We start from the raw sequence: 24,828 nt of genomic DNA, 5'->3' as shown, positions 1-24,828 counted from the left end.
GTTTTCCAAACCTAGGCAAAACAAAACAAAACAAAAAAATCCTAGTTCAGTCAAGTCAGGATTTGTTTTTTAAATAATTTAATTTAATTTATTTGTTTATGTATTTGGCTGTATTGGGTCTTCGTTGGTGGGCACGGGCTTTCTGTCGTTGTGGTGAGTGGGGGCTATTCTTTGCTGCGGTGCACGGACTTCTCATTGCAATGGCTTCTCTTGTTGCAGAGCACGGGCTCTAGGCACGTGGTCTTTAGTAGTTTTGGCATGCAGGCTCAGTAGTTGTGGCGTACGGGCTTAGTTGCTCCGCAGCATGTGGGATCTTCCCAGACCAGGGATCGAACCTGTGTCCCCTGCATTGGGAGGCAGATTCTTAACCACTACACCACCAGGGAAGTTCGAGTCAGGATTTTTTTCAAAAGAATTTTTTTACTAAGAAATTTAAAGGAAACCTTAGGAAAAAACAAACCTACAAAAGCATGAAATAGATGTATTTACAGAATGCAGATTCTGTTTTCCAAAATAACTGAGATCTAATTGTAGATTGATTTGTCTATTGTATTTCCTTTTCTCAATCCCATCACTTTTGCATGCTGGACCCTATGACTCAGACTACACTGGGTTAACTAAGTTAGTACTGCTGCTAGGTTTGGTGGGATTCTCAGTTCCCTAAACCTGCCCTCCCATCTTCTCATTGGGTTTAGCCTCCTGGTTTTCTTTTCTGCTCCTGGACTGTTGTCATCCTTGCCAATACCCCCAAACGTTGCCTTCTGAATGAGAAAAATATTTGACACCCCACTTGGTCACAATGGATATTTGGGATTTAGACCAAGCCCCACAACCTTAACTTGCAGATAACATCTCTACCCTTCTTCCTAGCCTCTAGAAAAATAAGTTAGCAAAACTTGCCTCTTGCTCCTGACCCATTTCTGTCCTATTTGATTTGTTCATTCATTGAATATTTATTGAGCACCAGCTTGTGCCAGGCATTGTGCTAGATATTTGACGTTGCTTTGTTATATAAATATTGCAAGAATCCTGTTAAGGTTTAGTTCATTCTTTCAACAAACATTTATTGTATGCCTACAATGCACCCTTCCTAGATACTGTGCTAACTGCCAAAGTAGATATTATTATTCCCGTTTTTTTCCTCTGGTGAGACATACAGCTTCCCAAAATCGTTCAGGAAAACAAGTGGCCAAACTAGGATTCCAAACCATAGTGGGTTTTTTTTTTGAAGTTTCTGGTTTATACTTATATTAGATTAAATGGTTTTATAATCCTTTATCAGTAAGTTATATTAAAAGAACATATTGATTTCTATTATGCTCTCCAGACATACACATTTTAATAAATTGTTTATTTTGGAATAATTTTAGAATTACAGAAAAAGTGCAAAGATAACACACAGAGTTTCTGTATGCCCCTCAGCCTAGTTTCCCCCATCTTACATTACCATGGAACATTTATCAACACTAAGAAATGGGCATTGATACATTGCTAATAACTAAACTTCATATTTTATGTGGGTTTCACCAGTTTATCCATTAATGTCCTCTTTCTGTTCCAGGATACAATTCAGAGTTATCACATTGCATTTGGTTGTCATGTCTCCCCAATGGTCTCTGGTCTGTGACAGTTTCTCAAGTTTTGTTTTTCATGACCGTAACAGTCTCGAGGAGTACTGGCTAGGTATTCTGTAGAATGTACCCCAGTGTGGGTTTGTCTGATGTTTTTCTCACGATTAGATTCTGAGATTATGGATTTTTGAAAGTATATAACAGAGGCGAAGTGCCCTTCTCATCAGATCATACCAGGCGTTACATGACAGCCACGTGACATCACTGGTGATATTCACCTTCATCGCTTGGTTAAGGTAGTATTCGCCAGGATTCTTTACTGTCAAGATACTATTTTTACCTTTCGCTACTCTTCTTTGGAAATAAGTCTAGCCTACTCTCAGTGGGAATGGGAATTAAACTCCACCTCCTAAGGAGGAGAGTATCTACACATGTTATTTGAAATTGTTCTGTTAGAAATATTTGTCTGTTCTCCACATTTCTTTAATCACTTTTATATCACTAAGGACCCATGCTAACCTCTGGTCTAAAACCTGTGCTTTTTCTGCTGTACCAGACAAGAAATGACAAAGACCTATACTAAGACATTTGTTTCAGGAAAATTTATTTCAGATTTCAGAGGTTTTTAAAAGGTAGATTTGGGGCTTCCCTGGTGGCGCAGTGGTTGAGAGTCCGCCTGCCGATGCAGGGGACACGGGTTCGTGCCCTGGTCCGGGAAGATCCCACATGCCGCAGAGTGGCTAGGCCCGTGAGCCATGGACGCTGAGCCTGTGCGTCCGGAGCCTGTTGCTCCGCAACGGGAGAGGCCACAACAGTGAGAGGCCCGCGTACCGCAAAATAAATAAATAAATAAATAAATAAATAAATAAATGAATGAATGAATGAATGAATGAATGAATAAAATAAAAGGTAGATTTGATAAGACTTGGTGACCTTGAATGTGACAGAGTGGTGGAGGAGGGAGTGTTTGAAAACACTCAGATTTTGGTTTGAATGGCTGGAAATAAAATTTTGGTTTGAAATATTAACTAACAAATATGATGATTGGTTGTAAGCTTTGATAAAGCTTAGCTTCTTCAGAGACTGTATTTAGCCTATGTGTTACTGAATGCCCTGTTCTCCCAAGTAAGATCAGAGCAAACTACTACTTTTCTTTCTGACTGAAACACCAGGGCCCCCTAGTGGACAGCCCCCCGGGTCCTGTTTCTTGTCTAAAGGATGCTTGGTTTTGTTTTTTGTTTGGTTGTGAGGTTTTTCCCTAGTTCATTTGCAGAGCAGAGATGCTTGATTCTGTTCTCTGTCTAATAAATTATTAAGCCCTTCCCATTTTAAAGTGATCAGTTCACCCCGTGTGACCTCATGTTCCTAAGAGGACAGTTACTCTCTGACAGTTACTCCCATGCTCTCATACTCTAAACCAGAAGGTAGTCGATACTTGTTTTTAACTCATTTATCCTCTTATTCCATCTGGTGCTATATTAATGTTAATTCTTTGTTTCAGAGCCATCATCAACCACTTTAACCCCAAAATTGAATCCTACGCTGCTGTGAATCACATATCCCAACTGTCGGAGGAGCAGGTAAGCCACTACTTTCCTCATAGTGACCCTAGTTTGTGGCTAGCATCAAGCCCTCTCTGATGGCAGAGAGATTCTATGACTGAGCTTCTAATGGGAGTGGCAAGAGCTAGGCTGCTAAGAGGAATTAGTAAGGGATTTGTTGGTAGTACTTTAAATAGAATGATGGCTTCTGTTTTTGTGCCATATGAAGGGTTTGCTTAATTATGTAGAAGATATGTAGATGAAATTTTGGTGAATTGTTATTTTAGAGTGGGTGATATGGCATTTCTTCTTTTAATTTTAGGCAGAGAGTCATTTTGACTTTTGAAAATAAGAAATGAAAACTTAGCAGTGGTTGAAACTGCCAATTAGAAAAACCCTGAGTTCAGCTTAATTTGAGGCTGTTTGGCTCCTTAAAACATGAGCCCTCCTTGGGGCAGATTTTCCTTAGTAATTGAGTTCTAATTTGCCTTGAGCATTTATTTCGGAGCAGGTTTTTCTGTGATATGGACCAAGTTGGAGATGCAGATAGTGTTGTGTGTTTGTTTTCCTTGAGTCTGGCCTGATTTCCTCTTCTCCCAAAATGCCTGTACTCGGCCCTGCATTATATAAAATTACAGATGGGGCTTTAGCATAGCATGGTATTGAACTTGATGTTTCAGAATGAGACTCTTGAGTCTTGTTTTTAAAAGCACAAAATGAGGCATGTATTCACACAATCTTCCTTCCTTCCCACCCTACTCCCAAGTTGGAGGGCCTGGGTATTCATGAGGTGAGAGTCCAGATATAGGCTCCAAACCAATTTAAAAAAAAACACCTATGCTCTGCGCTCTCTTTTTTTTGCCACTGAGCCTCTTGCTGGCAGGGCCAGCCAGCTAGCTGTTGTGTGATTGTGTGTTCAGTGTTCCTAAAAGCTGTTCCGCTCACCAAATGAGGCACCAAGCAAGCCTTTTGCCTAACAGACAGCTTCTCAGTATTCCCACCAGTGGCTCTTTCCTCAGCCAGATGGATAGGACTCAATTAGTCTATCAGTTATTCCCCTTGACATATTTGTTCTCTTTTGTGAGGCCAGCTGTGAGAATCCATCCTCTTATTTAAACCGCTTTGATAAATGGCTTTCATTTTCTTTTTTCCTCTTCTGCCTATGGAGCAGTCCTAAGTCCTGTATAGGACTTTGATTCCACTGCTCTCTGTGAGGTGCTTCAAGATCCTACCTTTTTCCTGTTGGACCAGTTCAGATCAGTTTTATTATATCATTTTTATGCAAAAGAATTCAACATCTTGAGTTTTGTATAGTGAAAGAAAGGGTGACTTTCTTACCACAGTGAGCTCTGGTTAGCCTAAAAGCTTTAAAAAAAAAAAAAAAGGAAGACACATTTTCCCAGTCAGCCACGTGCAGTATTCATCCCTCAGCAGCTTGGGAAGGTCAGGCTGAAATCTTCCTACAGCAGTAGCAGCCACAGACCAATAATAAAAATCCATTCTGGTGCATGAGGCAATCTGGAAAAGGATGATTAGCAAGCACGTGTCCTCACCCTTCTCCAACTTCTTTCAAAGTTAAATGAAGTGATGAAAGTGACTCTCAGTAAGAGTCCACAAGCCAGAGATGAGGCGACTCCTATAGAGTGAGAGAGTACACAGCCCTATTTGAGAATGATGAAGGGATAGCACTCTCAAAGATTTATTTTCTTAGTAAATAATTGCATGCCTGCTGTATACAAAGTGTGGTCCTGGGTAGTAGGGATCAGTGGTGAATAATCTAAGTGTAGTCCTTGCTCTCATGGAGTTTTTGTATATTCATTACCTCTCTTAACTCTTTTCACTTGGGTAGTGGGGGAAGGGTGATAACTATTCTGGGACCCTTTTCAAAACTGCCCTCAAAATAGTTGTTGCTTCTCTTCCCTAACTGACTCTGAAGGGCAATAAATGACAGCATGAGGGTGCACTTTGGTTTTATTCTCAGCATATCAGATTAAAAGTATTTTGACTCCTTGTTAATCTCCAACATGTGTTGGAGCACTTCTCTCCCCTCAGTTATGAACATTAATGCTAATGTCACTAATATTAAGTGTATTCACAGCTTCTCAAAGAACTGGCTTTGGGATGCAATAGAGCCTGGTGGTTCAGTGATTTAGACTCCGCGCTTCCAATTCAGGGGGCTTGAGTTCAATCCCTGGTGGGAGAACTAAGATCCCACATGCCACTTGGCCAAAAAAAAAAAAAGAAAGAATAAAAGAAAAATAGGGCCTCAGTTGTTAGCAGCAAACTAAGTAGAAAGAAAAAATCAGGAACTTAATCCCCATCTAGATTCTAAAGTACTCCTAAAGTAAAGCCTAAAGACCATGGATAGACGTTAACTGGGATTTATAGCACTTAGTAAAATAGCAGACAAGAGAGGGCTCTTTGCTAGATCTGCCTGCTAGGCTGCCATTTTCTTCTGGCAAGAGGTTTAGTTCTAGCAACCCCCAGACACATTCTAGTGTGTGTTTGAGGCATTTCAAGATGATATTTGTAAATCCATTATTGCTTAATAAACAAAGCCCAGTCTCTCACACTGGGGTTTCTTTTCAGATGTCCAGATAGATGACATTTTTTATTACTTCTCATTGGCTTCATGGAGGGCAAAGCTTTTTAATCAGTTAATACCCTCAGTGTGACTGAATGGTCATTCATTTTCTAGTGTAATAAACTGCGTGCAATTTTTTTTTTTGCGGTACGCGGCCCTCTCACTGTTGTGGCCTCTCCCGTCGCGGAACACAGGCTCCGGACGTGCAGGCTCAGTGGCCATGGCTCACGGGCCCAGCCGCTCCGCGGCATGTGGGATCTTCCCAGACCAGGGCACAAACCCGTGTCCCCTGCATCGGCAGGCGGACTCTCAACCACTGCGCCACCAGGGAAGCCCCTGCGTGCATTTTTATTTTGTATACACAGGTGTCATATTTGTCTGGAGTTGATTGTGAAGCTTGCTCATTTTGACTCCTTTTGTGTGTGTGTGGTAAAATCTGCATAAAATTTACCATTTGAGTAGATTTTAAGTGTATAGTTCAGTGGCATTAAGTGCATTCACATTGTTGTGCAACCATCACTACTGTCCATCTTCAGAACTTTTTCATCATTTCATACTGAAACCCTAAACCCATTAAACAATGACTCCTCATTTCCTGTACCCCCAGCCCCTGGTAACCACTATTCTACTATTTGTCTCTATGTACCTGACTATTCTAGACATCTCACAGAAAGTGGAATCATACAATATTTGTCCTTTTGTATATGGTTTATTTCTCTTAGCAAAATGTCTTCAAGTTTTGTCCATGTTGTAGCATGTATCAGAATTTCATTCCTTTCAAAGCTGAATAATATTCCATTGTATGTGTATAGTACATTTTGTTTATCCTTCTAACCATCGATGGACATTTGGGTTGTTTCCACCTTTTGACTATTGTGAAGAATGCTGCTATGAATGTTGGTGTTTTGAGTCCCTGCTTTCAGTTCTTTTGCGTATATACCCAGAGGTGGGACTGCTGGATCAAATGGTAGTTAATTCTATGTTTAATTTTTTGAGAAGCCATCATAGTGTTTCCCACAGTGGCAGCACCATTTTACATTCCAATTTTTCCACATCCTTGTCAACACTGGTTGTTTTCTGATTTTTTTTTTTTTTGCGGTACGCGGGCCTCTCACTGCTGTGACCTCTCCCGTTGCGGAGCACAGACTCTGGACGCGCAGGCTCAGCGGCCATGGCTCATAGGCCCAGCTGCTCCGCGGCATGTGGGATCTTCCCGGACCAGGGCAGGAACCCGTGTCCCCTGCATTGGCAGGCGGACTCTCAACCACTGCGCCACCAGGGAAGCCCATTTTCTGATTTTTTTGATAATAGCCATCCTAATGGGGGTGAAGTAGTATCTCATTATGGTTCTGATTTTTATTTCCCTAATCATTATTAATGTTGAGCATCTTTTTATGTGTTTACTGGCCATTTGTTTATCTTCTTTGGAGAAATGTCTCTTCAAGCCCCTTGCCCATTTTTTAATTGGGTTGTTTGGATTTTTGTTGTTGAGTTTTAGGAATTCTTTATATATTCTAGATATTTATCCTTCATCAGACATGTGATTTGCAAATATTTTCTCCCATTCTGTGGGTTGCCTTTTTACTATGTTGACAGTGTCCCTTGATGAACAAGTTTTCAATTTTGATGAAGTCCTGTTTGTCCTTTGGTTGCCTGTACTTCTGGTGTCGTCATTACTAAATCCAGTGTCATGAAACTTTTCCCTTATGTTTTCTTCTAAGAGTTGTATAGTTTTAGCTCTTACATTTAGGTCTTTGACCTATTTTGAATTAATTTTTTGTATATGGTGTTTGGTAAGGGCACTTTGACCGCTTTTTGTATTTCATGTATCTTTATGAATAAAGTTTATAGAGAAGGTACAACTTGCTTTTCCAAGAACTGTGAAACTACTCCCAGTTTATTCCCTACTGGGTTTGCTTGTCTTTAGTACATCTTATAAAAACTGTCCTTCAGGCCCCTTGCCCACCCTCAGCTGAGATTTAGCTCCTTTCTCTTCTCAGTACGGCTTGTTGGTAAGCATCTGTCCCTAGCTGGTAGAATCATTTGGTATGCCCCGATCCCTACCAGTGATACGCACCCTGATTTTTATTCTCTCACGAGGATAGCTGAGTCACACAACCTGTGGCATTTTCATAGATAAATCCCAACGACCCTTTTGTTTGTACTAAATAAATGTGGAAGGAAGGTATTTAAGAGAAACTCTAGACCCCAGACTAAATCTTGGGTTTGGATGCTTTGAGGATATACTGTCTTGATGATGCAATGCTCCCTGCAGATAAGTATGTTGCAATAGAAGAGCTCTTCAGGGGGTTCTCCTCCCTATCCTGTCCTACCCTAAACTCTTATATACTCCCTGTCCTTTATTCCTGCTTTTCAAATTAGGAAAAAGACTTTTTTATTACTGGCTGCATCCTAGTAGAATTGAGTCTACACTCAAGAGATGTGTCATGAAATTTTTTGGAATACTGGCTCACAGGTTTTTAACCCAAAGTCCAAGAATAGGCTTTAGAAAGTTACTGCACACTGAAATTGTGTAAAATTATGCATATGTCCTTTTTTTTTTTTCTTGAAGAGGGCCCATCTTTCTTAAAAGTCTCAGTCAGGGCTTCCCTGGTGGCGCAGTGGTTGAGAGTCCGCCTGCCGATGCAGGGGACGGGGTTCGTGCCCCGGTCCGGGAGGATCCCACATGCCGCGGAGCGGCTGGGCCTGTGAGCCATGGCCGCTGAGCCTGCGCATCCAGAGCCTGTGCTCCGCAACGGGAGAGGCCACGGCAGTGAGAGGCCCGCGTACCGGAAAAAAAAAAAAAAAAAAGTCTCAGTCAGCCTTTGACCCCTTCAACACATTTCTTTTTAAAGAATCACTGGCTTAGGTACCTTGAATAGTACCTCATACTTTCCTTGCCCCCAAAGCCATCAGACCTTTGAAAATGCCCATTGAAGATCTTAAGCACCTTTTAGACTATTCACTATTTGTTTTGGTTTGCAAATGCTATGACATTGATTTATATCAGTTCTAACTTCCTTATAGGCAAAAGAGGGATTCATAGCAGAACTTTACAGAAGATTCTCTAGAGCCCTGAATATCTAGAGTACATAGTGGCAATTTAGTATTCAAGTCAAAACCTTTCCTGAGCACCTGATTCCTTAAGCTTTCAGTCATACTTATGACCAATTTTGTGCCATTGAAATATCCCATTGGAAAACAAGTAAATGGCCCACTTTTACTTTCTTCAGCCTTCATTCAGCTATCAGTATTTTAGCATTTAGTGCTTTGTGCTTTAGATTGAGCCAGGCATTTGAGGGATACAGAGGTATGATAAAGGGCCTTTGTTCTCAAAGGATGGAGTAAGTGCAAAAAATGGCTTAAGGCAATTTATTATCAATAGCCGACCAGTACTAGCAATAGGATCTGTGTGTTCCTGTTGGAGAAGGATCTCTGCAGGTTGTGGTGGTCAGGAAAGGCCATGTAGAAGAGAGAAGAAGTGAGTTGGGCCTTGAAAGAAGAAGGGTAGGAATTGGATAAATGGAGAGGCACAGATTGTAAAAGGTACTCAAAGCCGGGACCTGAAAAGGACAGAAAGAGTGGAGAAGAGTTCCAGAGTTTCTATGCCTTGTCCTTGGGTCCCAGGGCACCCAGGGGCTGGATGCCTTAGAAATATGATTCAGTCATTTAAATTGTTAGCACATCTTCCATAAACCCTAGTACAGTGACTCTCATCCCTGTCCTAATTGTTCTGCCTTTGATTCAGTTCATAAGCGTTCATCTCAAAGGCCTGGTATGAGCCAGCCTCAATGCTACTAGGCATATGATTAGACCTACTGAGCAAACCTATCTCTCTCTTTTTTTGTCCTGGTAAAAAACACATAACAAAGTTTATCATCTTAACCACTCTTAAGTGTACACTACAGTAGTGTTAATATATACATTGTTGTGCAATTTATCATGGGTTCGAGCCCTGGACTGGGAAGATCCCACATGCCACGGAGCAACTAAGCCCATGCACCAGAACTACTGAGCCTATGTTCTAGAGCTCGCGAGCCACAACTCCTGAGCCCACGTGTCACAACTACTGAAGCCTGCACGCCTAGAGCCTGTGCTCCGCAACAAGAGAAGCCACCGCAATGAGAAGCCCATGCACCGCAACAAAGAGTAGCCCCCACTCACCGCAACTAGAGAAAGCCTGCATGCAGCAACGAAGACCCAACAGAGCCAAAAATAAATTAATTAATTAATTTAAAAAGAAAACAAAAAACTGAAACTCTGTGTATTGAACAACTCCCCTTTTCCTGCCCTCCACCTTGCCCCTGGCAACTACCATTCTACTTTCTGTTTCTAAGCATGAGCAAACCTATCTGGAAGCTGGTATTCCTTTAAACCAAGTGGCCCAGGGGCTTGCTAAAAATTTTTCATACAAATTTAGGGATTTTCCGGGAAGATCACAAAGGTGGTCTGCTGGCACCCCCATGTGCCACAGGACTATAGGACAGTGTCACCAGATGCCTCCCATTATTTCTTCAAGTCTCCACTCTCACTAAGGCTTTGGATTTTGGTTTCAGAGGAGGCCCTGTATAATGTCATGTTATAAGAGGTATCTTTGAAAGTATTATGATGAAACAGAGAATCATTCATTTGTAGGAGTAGGTTAAAGTCAATTAGGGAAACAAAAAATGCTTCACATCTGATTGAGTGAAAGTTGCACTGGAAGCTGAGTATATATTTTCATCTATTAGTCATCTTTCTAACCCTTTTTGCTTTTCTCCTGATCCTAAGATAATAGCCACTATAAATAACTGCTGAGTGTTTAAAGATCCTAACGAAACCTAACTTTATTTTCCCAGAGAACAGTGAGATACTGCTAATAAGAAGAGAGCCCTAGTTTGTGGGGCGAAACATTGTTAGGGTGTCTGGGTGGCACCCGTTACTTGTGAACATGTAGGAGGAAGCACAGAAACATCTTGGGGAGATATCCTAAAAGCTTCAAGCCTTATGAGGAAAATGGAGCCTGGTACTTCAGCTTTAGAGTTCTTGGCCCTTGGGGTGCTAGTAAATGTTTAATAACTGGTAGCGGGGTGAGTGGTTGGAGGGGGCTGATTTGTAGTGCTAAAGGTGAATGCTCCCACCATGGCTACAGTGTGAAGCCAAGTGGCTCTCACAGTGCTTGAAAATTTAACAATCATCTCTCACAGGCCAAGCATGTGTAAGTCAGCTCCAGCATACCACTGGTTGTTGAGGAAGACTGGGAGAAGGGGGTGTGAGGTGGGGCTGTGAGGTGGGGCTTTCTGAGCAGGAGGTGAGTGTGGGTCACTTTCCCCATGGAGCCACCTATATTGCCTCCCAGGGCAATCGAGTCCTCTGAGCAGCCCATTCTGAGAGCCCCTGTGATGTTTTCTCATCTTAAAACAGGGCCTTGGCCACCATGCAAGGCAGCCTTGGCAGAGACATATGCTGGTGAGCTGAGATTTAAGACTCTCACGATAGCCATAACTCAGTTTCCCGTACTTGGCATTGTGGTTTTTTTTGTACAACAGCCTGTAGTTTTGCACTGCCTCTCTATAACACTGAGTGATGGTTGCTGTGGGAACTCTGAGTACGAGCATGTGACACAAGCATTGGCTGTCTGACCCTTCCTCTCTTGGTGTCTTTGTTTAGATTCTGACATTTCAGTTGACCTATTTGGCAGGAAAAAGTTTGATATGAGTTATTTGTTCACTGGATTCACCAAAGCAGAAAGACACAAAGTCAGAGGCAGAGAGATTTTCCTACAAGCTGCTAATAAACCTTGGAAATCAACTTTATGTTACGTAGGGCATCTTGAGAAGGTCCACTTAAGAAGGTCAGCTGATTATGTGCTGCTAGGATGTCCACTCTCTTACTTGGACCAAGAGGTAGGCTGCACTACCAGAGACAGGGGAGAAAGCTGGATTTTAGCTCCTCTGAATAGGGAAGAAAGTATCTTGGATTTAAAAAAGGACACAAATAGATAAAAGGAAAGGAAAAACTAGGAGTTTCTGAGCTAGGCACTTTTACTTAGGTTATGTAATTAATTCTTTAATCAATTGTTTGAGGTAGGTACAGTTATCCTCATTTTATAGATGACGATGCTAAAGAGACTTAAGTAATTTGTTCAAGATCACACAGCTGTTCATGGTAAAGCCATAGTGTGAATGTAGGTCAGTCTGACATCAAAGTCTGAGCTTTTCATTGGCCAAAGCACCTGAGATAACTGGAGTTTGTCAAGTATCCTGAAGGAAGAGGCAAGTCAGGATAGGAAGGTGCAGGGAGAAGCAGAGAGAATGGGGATAACAGGGCTCGTTCCTAAGGGGTGGGGAAAGGTCCTGGTTTGGGAACGGCCCATTCAGTTAAGGAAAAAAAGTACTGAACAGGGACCTGGAGAGTTTGCCTGCCAGTTAGGCAGAAATGCCTAAGTAGAGGCTCCTGGCACAGTATGATAACTTTATAAATGAGGGAAAAGTCTCTTTATTCCATACAAGCATGTCAGAAAAGTCAGTATGAGAAATAAAGCTTTTCCACACACCAAAGGAAGATGACGAATTTTTTAAAAGTTCTTATGTACTTATTTCTTTTAAAGATAATATATTTATGTGGGTCAAACCCAAAAAAGTAGCACACTGAATTTTAATTATTTTTAAAGTGGTAGTTCCATTTTGTTTAAAAAAATAAAGGGAAAATTAAGATTCAAAATTAATGTCCCACAGGCAAGCTAGATGAATGCAGAGGTCACTGGTGAAGAGCTCAGCTTATTATTCATGTCTGCCACTGTCAGCATTTTCTTCAATTAAGTATGAATTTTGAAATGCCCATCACATAAACTTTCTGGTCTTCCTCAGTCAGGCTTCATTGTCGGTGAAGCTTCATTGGCAGTGCATGAGAGGAGTAGCTTTGGAGCTCGTAGGAACTCCAGTAGTCAGCTTTTCAAGAGGTTACAGGAGACGGCAGCCCTTGCTTTCTTGGTTTAAGCTAAGAAGGACCCTTTATCCCAGTTACTAGATGTACAGGTAGGACTTCACTCTTCAGTTTGTTTATTTATTTATTTGGCTGTGTTGGGTCTTAGTTGCGGCATGCGGGATCTTTCCTTGCGGTGCGCGGGCTTCTCTCTAGTTGTGGCGTGTGGGTTTTCTCTCTCAATTTGAGGCACGTGGGCTCAGTAGTTGTGGCATGCAGGCTTAGTTGCACTGTGGCATACGTGATCTTAGTTCCCTGACCAGGGATTGAACCCACGTCCCCTGCATTGGAAGGCGGATTCTTTACCACTGAACCACCATGGGAAGTCCCTTTAGTTTGTTTTTTTAGCCACCTCCTTCCTTCCAAATAGATGTTCGTGTACTTTTGTTTTATTTCCATTGCAACCTCTCTCCCAGGAGGTAGCTCAAAACTCTATAAGGTGTGCTTGGAAGAGTATGGTTTGCCACTGGAGGCCAGAAGTGTCACTATGCAAACTGTTATCTCTGTTATAAGCTGTGTTAATTGGAAATGTTTTTGCTAAGTACCATAACAGCACTTTGACCTTTCACAGGGACCCTGCTTAAAAAGAAGTTACAGTCTTAAAAATGACCCACCCAGCTAGATGGGAAACTGTGGATAGCCCACAAATGGGATTTCTATTAAAGAATTTTGTCTCTTAAGGAGGGATAGATAAGTGAGGCCTGGCAGTGAGGCAGAGACCCCGTATCAGATTGTCAGAGAGACGGTGTTTTCTGTTTCCCTCCCTGAGATGTGATATATTTCCAAGAAAAGAAAGCTCAAGTAGGGAGGACAGAGATCTGCCTCTTGGTTTCAGCTGGGTGGAGTGTCCAGCCTGCAATAAGCCATAGAGAGGGAGAAGGCCTGATGCGATATTTGGTAAACATGTGTTTCATGTTCCCCCACCGCTATTATCTTGGCTGCCTCTTGGTGTGATTGCATGCCTTGCTTGTGCCTGGGCATGTTGGATCTGTAATTAGTGCAAACATGCCTTGCTTGTTCCTGGGCATGTTGGATCTGTAATTAGTGCAAAGAAAAGCTTCACAAGCTTCACCCCTGGAAACAAGGGGGTTTCTAGGTCTTCAACCAAATCAAGTCAGGGAGGTGGGGCAACTACCCAGGGAAATTAAAGAAAGTCATTGTCGCCACTCCTTTAACCAACTGATGGCCTTTCACGAATCACCCACTATGAGTTTCATTATCTGGTCAACCTTTCTGAAAGGCAGAGCCAGCCTGTCAGATCAATAAATTTCAGGGCAGTCAAGAGCCCTTTGGTAGCAGGCTTGAAAGACATGGATGGACTGGAGAACTGGCCAACTTAAATTGGTTCTGAAGGTACTTCCCTGGTGGCGCAGTCATTAAGAATCCACCTGCCAATGCAATAGACACGGGTTCGAGCCCTGGTCCAGGAAGATCCCTCATGCTGTGGAGCAGCTAAGCCTGTGTGCTCAACTACTGAGCCTGCGCTCTAGAGCCCACGAACCACGACTACTGAGCCCATGTGCCACAACTACTGAAGCCTGCACGCCTCGAGCCCGTGCTCCACAAGAGAAGCCACCGCAATGAGAAGCCCGTGCACTGCAATGAAGAGTAGCCCCGCTCGCCACAACTAGAGAAAGCCTGTGCGCAGCAATGAAGACCCAAAGCAGCCTAATTAATTAATTAATTTAAAAAATTGGTTCTGAAATTGAGTTTGGTCCTGAAGTATATGAGAGGAAAATAGAAAGGGGAAAAAAATCTTCTGCATATTATATACAAGTTGGCTGTATAGAGGAAACAGTTATCTTTTAAAAGGCATCATCTTTTTTATCATAAGAGATTTGTGTCCACCTTTTGTATCCTTGTTTCCAAACAATTATATTGGATGATTGTGCCCTGGAGAGGTATTCACGTTATCTTGGATAGATTGTCACTGTAAGCCCCTAGTGGAGGGGAAGGATGCTCACTCAAATGAGGCCTATGAGTTTGTTACCAGGTTACTATTCGTTCTAGCTCCTGTACTGTTGGCTTGTTTTCTTTTTTTCAGCCACTTTGAGCTAAAGTGTTCTGAAAAAGAATCAATTCTTGCCTCCCAAGGAAGTTCTCAGAACCTGCTTTTGTCTAAGAATTCTCTGCTTCTGGGTGTCCTTGGTTCGTACAGCAAGACAAGGAATGGGTGCCCCAGCTTCACATCCCCCAGATTATTTATTTTCTGTACAGAAGGACAGAGGTTTCTGTTCTGTGCCAAGCCAGGGGATATAAAAATGCAAACATCATACATGCCCTTGAGGACCTCACAGTATAAGAATCAGGATCACTAATTTCTTGCTTAGACCTTTGCTTCTGTGTCCTCCTGTAGACCTCACTCAGCTGATGTATTTGGCGTGCTTGTAGCAGCATCCCCCAGCCTTTTATAAACCTAAGAAGGTTTAGGTTTGTAGGTACCCTAGTGAAAAAATACCTCATTATAAATCCGTAAATGGTTGGCTGATAACCCTTATTTGGAGTGAGTTTCCACAAGGAGAGCCACGATCGTCTCATATCTTTCACCCCTGCCTCAGTTTCATAAAAAAGGCAAAAGTGGAACTTTCATTAGATGTCCTTGGTAAAGGTAGGACTCTGTAAGTTCCTGAGCTTGGCAAATGATTGAGTTTGTCAAAGATCCATCTACAGTACACCCACTTAAAGAAACCTCATGTGGCTACTGCCCAGCTGAAAATTATTTCAAACACTGTTGATTGCTACCTGGAGTCCCTTTAATTTGTCAGGGAGGATTGCTAGGGATGGAGAGGTAGGGAGGAGTAGCACAATGAGGGGAGTCTTTGGCCTTGTGGAAATACTAGGAACTCCTGGCTTATAGATACTGATACTTCAGTCTGAATCATTCTTACCCCAACCAAAAATGGAATGGTAAGACCAAAAAAGACATAAGTTTACTGCCATGGCCTACTTTTTTTTTTTTTTGTCTAGTCATGATTTACTGGACTTAACTTTTTACTTAACTTTATTGAGATGTAATTAACATATAATAAAACATATTGGTGTAATCATCAGCATCACAAAGATACAGAACATTTTACTTCCATCACTCATAAAAGTTCTCCTTTACAGTTAGTCTTATCTGCAAATCTGAGCCCTAGGCAACCACTGATGTAATTTCTATCACTATAGATTAGATTTGTCTTTTCTTTTTAAAATTTATTTATTGTTTATTTTGGCTGCACTGGGTCTTAGTTGCAGCACGTGGGATCTTCATTGCAGCACACAGACTTCTTAGTTGCAGCATGGGGGCTTCTTAGTTGTGGCATGCATGCAGGATCTAGTTCCTCGACCAGGGATCGAACCCGGGTGCCTTGCACTGGGAGCACGGAGTCCTACCCAGTGGACCACCAGGGAAGTCCCTAGATTTGTCTTTTATAGAATTTCACATAAACTCTGTTGTGTCTGAGATTCATCCATATTGTGACACTTCTAGCTGTTTACTGAAGAGAAATGAAAATATATGTCCACCCAAAGACTTGTATACAAATAATATTCATAATAGCATTATTCATGATAACGGAAAACTAGAAACAACTAAACCAACCAAAGCAACCAGCAACTGAATGGGTAAACAAAATGTGATACATCCATACATACAATGGAATATTTTTCAGCCATAAAAAGGAATGAAGTACTGATACCTGCTACAACATGGATGATTCTTTTTTTTTTTTTTTTTTTTGCGGTACGCAGGCCTCTCACTGTTGTGGCCTCTCCCGTTGCGGAGCACAGGCTCTGGACACGCAGGCTCAGCGGCCATGGCTCACGGGCCCAGGCGCTCCACGGCATGTGGGATCTTCCCGGACTGGGGCACGAACCCATGTCCCCTGCATCAGCAGGCGGACTCTCAACCACTGCGCCACCAGGGAAGCCCTAACATGGATGTTTCTTGAAAACATATGCAAAATGAAGGAAGCCAGTCACAAAAGACTACATGTTGTGTGATTCCATTTATTTAAAATGTCCAGAATAAGCAAATCTATAGAGACAGAAAATAGATTGGTGGTTACCTAAAGCTGGGTTTGGGGAGTAAGTTGGGAAATGACTGCTAATGGTTATGAAGTTGATGAAAATGTTCTAAACTTAGATCATGGTGATAATTGCCCCCTATGCGAATATAGTAAAACCATTGAATTGTACACTTAAAATGATTGAATTTTATGGTATGTAAATTATCTCTCAATAAAGATGTTTTTAAAAAGAAAGAAAAAAGAAACTGCCATACTGTTTTCAAAAGTGGTTGTACCATTTTTAATTCCCACCAACAATGAATAAGAGTTCTAGCTACTCCATATCTTTGTCACACTTGGAATTGTGAGTGTTTTTAATTTTAGCCATTCTAGTGGGTAGGCAGTGCTCTAGTAATACTGCATACATAGTTTTTTAAATTACTGTTAATTTATTTTGTGTGATGTTGAGCAGCGGATCATTTGCCTGTTTTTAAAATTTGATTATTATAATATTTATGAGTTTTTGTATTGATATATTCTGGATGCAAGTCATTTGTCATATATATGTATTGCAAATATTTTCTCCTAGTCAGTTGCTTGTGTTTGCAAGTTATTAATGGTGTTTTCACAGTCCAGAAATTTTAATGAAGACCAACTTTAATTTAATACCATAAAGATGAATTTATTAATTTTTTAACACTTTTTGCTATTGTGTTTTATTTAGTAAATCTTTGTTTACTCCTAGTTGTGAAATTTTTCACCTGTATTTTCTTCCATAAATTTTATAGTTCTGTCTTTTACATTTAGTTCTATGCTCCACGTCAACTTAATTTTTTGTAAAATGTTTGGTAATGGTAAATGTTCATCCATTTCCTGCCCACCCCCCACCCCCTGCCCTGCAATATCCTGTTGTTCCATTGTCATTTGTTGAAAAGACTGTTCTTTCCCCTATTGAAATACCTTGGCACAGTTGTAAAAAAATCAATTCAACATGTATATGTGGGTCTATGTCTGAAATATTAGTTCTGTTCCATTGGTCTAATATATGTCTAAATTTATGCCCTACACTGTCTTATTATAGGTCTGTAGTAAATCTTGAAATCAGGTAATATAAGTCCTCTGATTTTGCTCTTTTTAAAAGTTGTTTTGAATATTTGAGGTCTTTTGCATTTCTATACAAAGTGTAAAACTAGCTTGTCCATTTCTACACAAAAAAAAGGCTGCTAAGATTCTTTTTATTTAATATTTATTATTTATTTTTGGCTGCGTTGGGTCTTAGTTGCGGCATGCGGGATCTTTCATTTCAGCATGTGGGCTTCTTCGCTGCAGTGTGTGGGCTTCTCTCTAGTTGTGGCGTGTGGGTTTTCTCTTCTCTAGTTGTGGCGCACAGGCTCCAGGGCGTGCGGGCTCTGTAGTTTGCAGCACGTGGGCTCTCCAGTTGAGGCTCGCGAGCTCAGTAGTTGTGGCGCGCGGGCTTAGTTGCCCCATGGCATGTGGGATCTTAGTTCCCTGACCAGGGATGGAACCCACATCCCCTGTATTGGAAGGTGGATTCTTTACCATTGGACCATCAGGGAAGTCCCAAGCCTGCTAAGATTTTGATTGGAATTGAATTAACGCTATAGATCAACTTGGGGGAGAATTGACACTTTAACAATATTATATTCAAATCCATGATCATAATATACCTGTTTATTTAGATATTTAAAATTTTCTCACCAATATTTTGTAGTTTTTAGCATACTGTTTTGCATCTGTTTTGTTCAATCTATCCATAAATATTTCTTTTTTTTTTTTTTTTTTTTTTGCGGTACGCGGGCCTCTCACTGTTGTGGCCTCTCCCGTTGCGGAGGGCAGGCTCCGGACGTGCAGGCTCAGCGGCCATAGCTCACGGGGCCAGCTGCTCCGCGGCATGTGGGATCTTCCCGGACCGGGTCATGAACCCGTGTCCCCTGCATCGGCAGGCGGAGTCTCAACCACTGCGCCACCAGGGAAGCCCTAGAATTATTTTTAAATTGACCTCTTTTTCTCACAACCTGGATAAATTCATTTTTTTTTTAGAGTCCTTAGAATTTTCTGTGCTCACAATCATATTGTGTACAAGTCAGTTCAGTTTTACTTCTTTCTTTCAAGTCTGTATGGCTTTGATTTCTTTTTCTTTCCTTATTGCACTGGCTAGGACCCCCACTACAGTATTGAAGTGGTCAGAGTAAATATCCTTGACAGATCTTCAGGAGAAAGCATTTGGTCTTTCATCATTAAGTAATGTGTTAGATATAGGTTTTCATAGCTTTCTTTATTAGGTTGAGGAAGTACCCTTCTATCCAGAGTTTGCTGAGAGCTTTTATTATGATGAATGTTGAATTTTGCCAGTGTTTTTTCTGTATATATTGAGATGATCGTATGGATTTTCTCTTTTACTCTGTTAATATGGTGGCTGATTTTTATATATTAATCCAACCTTATATTCCTGGGAAAAACCCTTCTTGATCATGATATAGTATTTTATTTTATTTTAATTAATTAATTAATTAATTTAATTTGGGGGGAGCTGTGTTGGGTCTTCATTGCTGCGCAACAGGCTTTCTCTAGTTGTGGCGAGCGGGGGAGAACTACTCTTTGTTGCGGTGTGCGGGCTTCTCATTGTGTTGGCTTCTCTTGTTGCGGAGCCCAGGTACTAGGTGTGCGGGCTTCAGTAGTTGTGGCACATGGGCTCAGTAGTTGTGGCTCACGGGCTCTAGAGTACAGTCTCAGTAGTTGTGGCACACGGGCTTAGTTGCTCCACAGCATGTGGGATCTTCCCAGACCAGGGCTAAACCTGTGTCCCCTGCACTGGCAGGCGGCTTCTTACCCACTGTGCCACTGGGGAAGCACATGATATAGTATTTATAATATATATTTCAGAATTTGAGTTGCTAATATTTTGCTGATTATTTTTATGTCAGTATTTATGAGGGATATTAGTTCACAGTTTTCTTGTGGTATCTTTGGTTTTGGTATTAGAGTAATGTTGCCTTACAAAATAAGTTAGGGAGTATTCCTTACTCTATTTTTATTTTTTATTTTATTTATTTTTTTGCGGTACGTGGGCCTCTCACCGCTGTGGCCTCTCCCGTTGCGGAGCACAGGCTCCAGATGCACAGGCTCAGCGGCCATGGCTCACGGGCCCAGCCGCTCTGCGGCATGTGGGATCTACCCGGACAGGGGCACGAACCCGCGTCCCCCACATCGGCAGGCGGACCCCCAACCACTGCGCCACCAGGGAAGCCCCTTTCCTCTATTTTTAAAAAGAGTTTGTGAAGAATCACTGTTAGTTCTTGCTTAATGATTAATAGAATTCACCAGTTAAGGCATCTGGACCTGGAATTTTCTTTGTAGGAAGAATTTATTTTTTCTCTTTAATTTTATTTTTTATACATCAGGTTCTCATTAGTTATCCATTTTATACATATTAGTGTATATATGTCAAACCCAATCTCCCAATTCATCACACCACCACCACCACCACCCCTCCGCCACTATCCCCCCTTGGTGTCCATACATTTGTTCTCTACATCTGTGTCTCAATTTCTGCCCTGCAAACCAGTTCATCTGTACCATTATTCTAGGTTCCACATATATATGTTAATATACGGTATTTGTTTTTCTCTTTCTGACTTACTTCACTCTGTATGACAGTCTCTAGATCCATCCACATCTCTACAAATGACCAATTTCATTCCTTTGTATATATGTACAACATCTTCTTTATCCATTCGTCTGTCCATGGGCATTTAGGTTGCTTCCATGTCCTGACTATTGTAAGTACTGCTGCAATGAACATTGGGGTGTGTGTGTGTTTTTGAATTACAGTTTTCTCTGGGTATATGCCCAGTAGTGGGATTGCTGGGTCATATGGTAGTTTATTTTTAGTTTTTTAAGGAACTTCCATACTGTTCTCCATAGTGGCAGTATCAATTTACATTCCCACCAACAGTGCAAGAGGGTTCCCTTTTCTCCACACCCTCTCCAGCATTTATTGTTTGTAGATTTTTTGATGATGACCATTCTGACTGGTGTGAGGTGGTACCTCATTGTAGTTTTGATTTGCATTTCTCTAATGATTAATGATGTTGAGCATCCTTTCATGTGTTTGTTGGCAATCTGTATATCTTCTTTGGAGAAATGTCTATTTAGGTCTTCTGCCCATTTTTGGATTGGATTGTTTGTTTTTTTGATATTGAGCTGCATGTGCTGCTTATAAATTTTGGAGATTAATCCTTTGTCAGTTGCTTCATTTGCAAATATTTTCTCCCATTCTGAAGGTTGTCTTTTCGTCTTGTTTATGGTTTCCTTTACTGTGCAAAAGCTTTTAAGTTTCATTAGGACCCATTTGTTTATTTTTGTTTTTATTTCCATTTCTCTAGGAGGTGGGTCAAAAAGGATCTTGCTGTGATTTATGTCATAGAGTGTCTGCCTATGTTTTCCTCTAAGAGTTTTATAGTGTCTGCCCTTAGATTTAGGTCTTAAATCCATTTTGAGTTAATTTTTGTGTATGGTGTTAGGGAGTGGTCTAATTTCATTCTTTTACATGTAGCTGTCCAGTTTTCTCAGCACCACTTATTGAAGAAGCTGTCTTTTCTCCTTTGTATATTCTTGCCTCCTTTATCAAAAATAAGGTGACCATATGTGCGTGGGGTTATCTCTCGGCTTTCTATCCTGTTCCATTGATCTATATTTCTGTTTTTGTGCCAGTACCATACTGTCTTGATTACTGTAGCTTTGTAGTATAGTCTGAAGTCTGGGAGCCTGATTCCTCCAGCTCCGTTTTTCTTTAAGATTCCTTTGGCTCTTTGGGGTCTTTTGTGTTTCCATACAAATTTTGAAACTTTTTGTTCTAGTTCTGTGAAAAATGCCAGTGGTAGTTAGGGATTGCATTGAATCTGTAGATTGCTTAGGGTAGTATAGTCATTTTCACAATGTTGTTGCTTCCAATCCAAGAACATGGTATATCTCTCCATCTGTTTGTATCATCTTTAATTTCTTTCATCAGTGTCTTACAGTTTTCTGCATACAGGTCTTTTGTCTCCTTAGGTAGGTTTATTGCTAGGTATTTTTTTGTTGCAGTGGTAAGTGGGAGTGTTTCCTTAATTTTCACATTTTTCATCATTAGTGTATAGGAATGCAAGATATTTCTGTGCATTAATTTTGTATCCTGCTACTTTACCAAGTTCACGGATTAGCTCTAGTAGTTTTCTGGTAGCATCTTTAGGGTTCTCTATGTATAGTATCATGTCATCTGAAAACAGTGACAGTTTACTTTTTCTTTTCTGATTTGGATTTCTTTTATTTCTTTTTCTTCTCTGATTTCTGTGGCTAGAACTTCCAAAACTATATTGAATAGTAGTGGTGAGAGTGGACAACCTTGTCTTGTTCCTGATCTTAGAGGAAATGGTTTCTAACTGAGTATTTTTTATGATTCCATTTTATGTCCAATATTCTTAGCTATACCTCTTAATTTTTTTTTTTTTTTTTTTGCAGTATGCAGGCCTCTCACTGTTGTTGCCTGTCCCTTTGCGGAGCACAGGCTCCAGATGCGCAGGCTCAGCGGCCATGGCTCACGGGCCCAGCCGCTCCGCGGCATGTGGGATCTTCCCAGACCAGAGCACGAACCCGTGTCCCCTGCATTGGCAGGTGGACTCTCAACCACTGCGCCACCAGGGAAGCCCTGTACCTCTTAATTTCATTATTTTAGTCGTTGCTCTAGGTTTTACAATACGCATCTTTAACTTACCACAGTGTACCTTCAAAATGTTACAGGACTTAATGTAATGTATAATAACCTTGCAATAGTGTGTTTCCATTTATCCCCCTCTTGTTCTTTGTACTACTGTTGTCAGACATTTTTCTTCTAGGTTTCTTACGAATTTCACATTAGATTGTTATTATTTTTTGCTTTAAAGAGTCAATTATCTTTTTTCCTAGTTTTCAAATTTATGTAAGTTTTTTACACTTATCTGTGTATTTACCATTTCCAGTATTTTTTATTCCTATTTATAGATCCAGATAATATAATTGTCCTTCTACCAGAAGATCTTCTTTAAGCATCTCTTCTAGTTGCAGGACTGTTGGCAACACATTCTCTTAGATTGTTTGTTTGATAAGGTCTTTATTTCACCCTCATTTCAGAAAGATATTTTTGCTGGATATAGAATTCTGGGCTAACAGTTTTTTTTCTTTTGGCACCGTATCATTCCATTGTTTTCTGGCTTGTATAGTTATTGACAAGAATTGTGAATTTTTATCTTTGTTCCTCTGTACATAATGTGTTTATCCCTCTTCTAGTTGCTTTTAATATTCTTCAACATTGTTAATGTTAATGTTAATGTCTTCAACATTGATTTTCAGCAGTTTTATTGTGATGTGCCTCATACCTTCCATTTTGTTCCTTATTATGTTAATGGTTGTCTTTAAACACTTGAACATAATTATAATAGCTTTTTAAATGTCCTTGCTAATTCCATCGTCTCTTTCATTTCTGGGTCTATTTCTATTCACTGATGTTTCCTTGGTTTTGAGTTACATTTTCCTGCTTCTTGACGTGTCTGATTTTTTTTTTTTTTGGATGCATTGGGTCTTCGTTGCTGTGCACAGGCTTTCTCTGGTTGTGGCAAGCGGGGGCTACTCTTCGTTGTGGTGCACAGGCTTCTCATTGCCGTGGCTTCTCTTGTTGTGGAGCATGGGCTCTAGATGCATAGGCTTCAGTAGTTGTGGCACATGGTCTCAGTAGTTGTGGCACACAGGGTCTAAAGCGCAGGTTCAGTAGTTGTGGCACACAGGCCTAGTTGCTCCGGGGCCTGTGGGATCTTCCCGGACCAGGGCTCAAACCCATGTCCCCTGCATTGGCTGGCAGATTCTTAACCACTGAGCCACCAGGGAAGCCCAGACATGTCTAATAATTTTTTATTGGATACTGGGCATTGTGAATGTTATATAGTTAAGTGCTGGATTTTGTTATCTTTATTAAATAATGTTGGACTTTATTGAGGAAGGTAAGCAAATTATTTGTGGAACACCAATGTTCTCTTGAAACTCCTTCTTTTCATGTGGTGATCTTTTTTTCCAGTGTTATTGAGATATAATTGACATACAGTACTGTTTAAATTTACCACAGTATCTTTAGTTAACATTAGTCATCTCCTGTAGGTACAAAGGTGGCGGGGAATGGGGTGTTCCTTGATATATAATTGACATATACTACAGTTTAAATTTACCACAGTAACTTTAGTAACATTGGTCATCTCCTATAGGTACAAAGGCGGCAGGGAATGGGGTGTTCCTTGTGATGAAAACTCTTGGGATTTTCTCTCTCAATAATTTCCAAATATACCATACAGCAGTGTTCACCATACCATACAGCATGTAGTACATTACATCTCCAGTACTAATTTATCTTATAATTGGAAGTTTATACCTTTTGACCACCTTCATCCATGAAATTTCTGTTTATCTTTGTTAAGGTAGGTTTATAGCGGCCTTTAACTCTAGGGCTAGTTTAGTTCTATAAGTAAGGTGTGACTGTTCTGGCTTCTTTTGAATGCCATACGTACTCAACAGGTACTTTTCATTCTGCTTAGTCAAAATTCATACACCTCCCAGTCCTGTGTGAGCTCTGGGAATTGTTCAGCTTACACATCCTTAGTCATTTTTTTGTTCGAACTGGTTGAATTTTACCTTATACGTGCGATTCTTATTCAGCAGCAGATTCAGTGGGAACCCTACATAAATTTCTGAAGCTCTGTTCTTTGCCTAACTCTTTTCTTTCTGGTAACCTGCCTCACAAGTGCTAGCCACCTCTGCGTCTCCAAACTCTAGTGTGTCTCCTTTAGATTTTCATGCTCACCTTATATTTTCTTTCTCTCAGAATTCCTGTCCTGAACTGCCTTTTATACAGTGTATGAAAAGAGGTATTTCTTTCCTAGTTTTCAGTTACTCCATCATGAATGGAAGTGGAAGTCCTGAACTGCTTTAAAATATACAGTATACCCTGAGTTACCCAACTAAATTTTTTTAAATTCATGTACTTTTCAGAGAAACTTCCCTTGAATTAACTATTCATATGCATTGTCCATTTTACTTCATTCTCTTTCTTCCTTCCTTCCTCCTTTTTCAGTTACTGGAGGAGGGGTTTTTTTTTAAAT

At 40.8% G+C, this 24,828-nt stretch overlaps 1 protein-coding gene across 3 annotated transcripts in view; it reads left to right on the top strand.

Annotated features, from left to right (window-relative positions):
• Positions 1-24,828, top strand: part of ARMH3 (armadillo like helical domain containing 3) — a 168,072-nt gene that overhangs the window by 133,299 nt on the left and 9,945 nt on the right. For all 3 annotated transcript variants that reach the window (XM_060126346.1, XM_060126347.1, XM_060126345.1), the window contains one exon: positions 3,073-3,151. In XM_060126346.1, the coding sequence (XP_059982329.1) occupies positions 3,073-3,151 (79 nt within the window). The remainder of the gene's footprint in view (positions 1-3,072; positions 3,152-24,828) is intronic.

This window comes from Lagenorhynchus albirostris, chromosome 16 (assembly GCF_949774975.1).
Source record: "Lagenorhynchus albirostris chromosome 16, mLagAlb1.1, whole genome shotgun sequence".
NCBI classification, from domain to species: domain Eukaryota; kingdom Metazoa; phylum Chordata; class Mammalia; order Artiodactyla; family Delphinidae; genus Lagenorhynchus; species Lagenorhynchus albirostris.
This window is presented reverse-complemented; position numbering and strand designations above follow the sequence as displayed.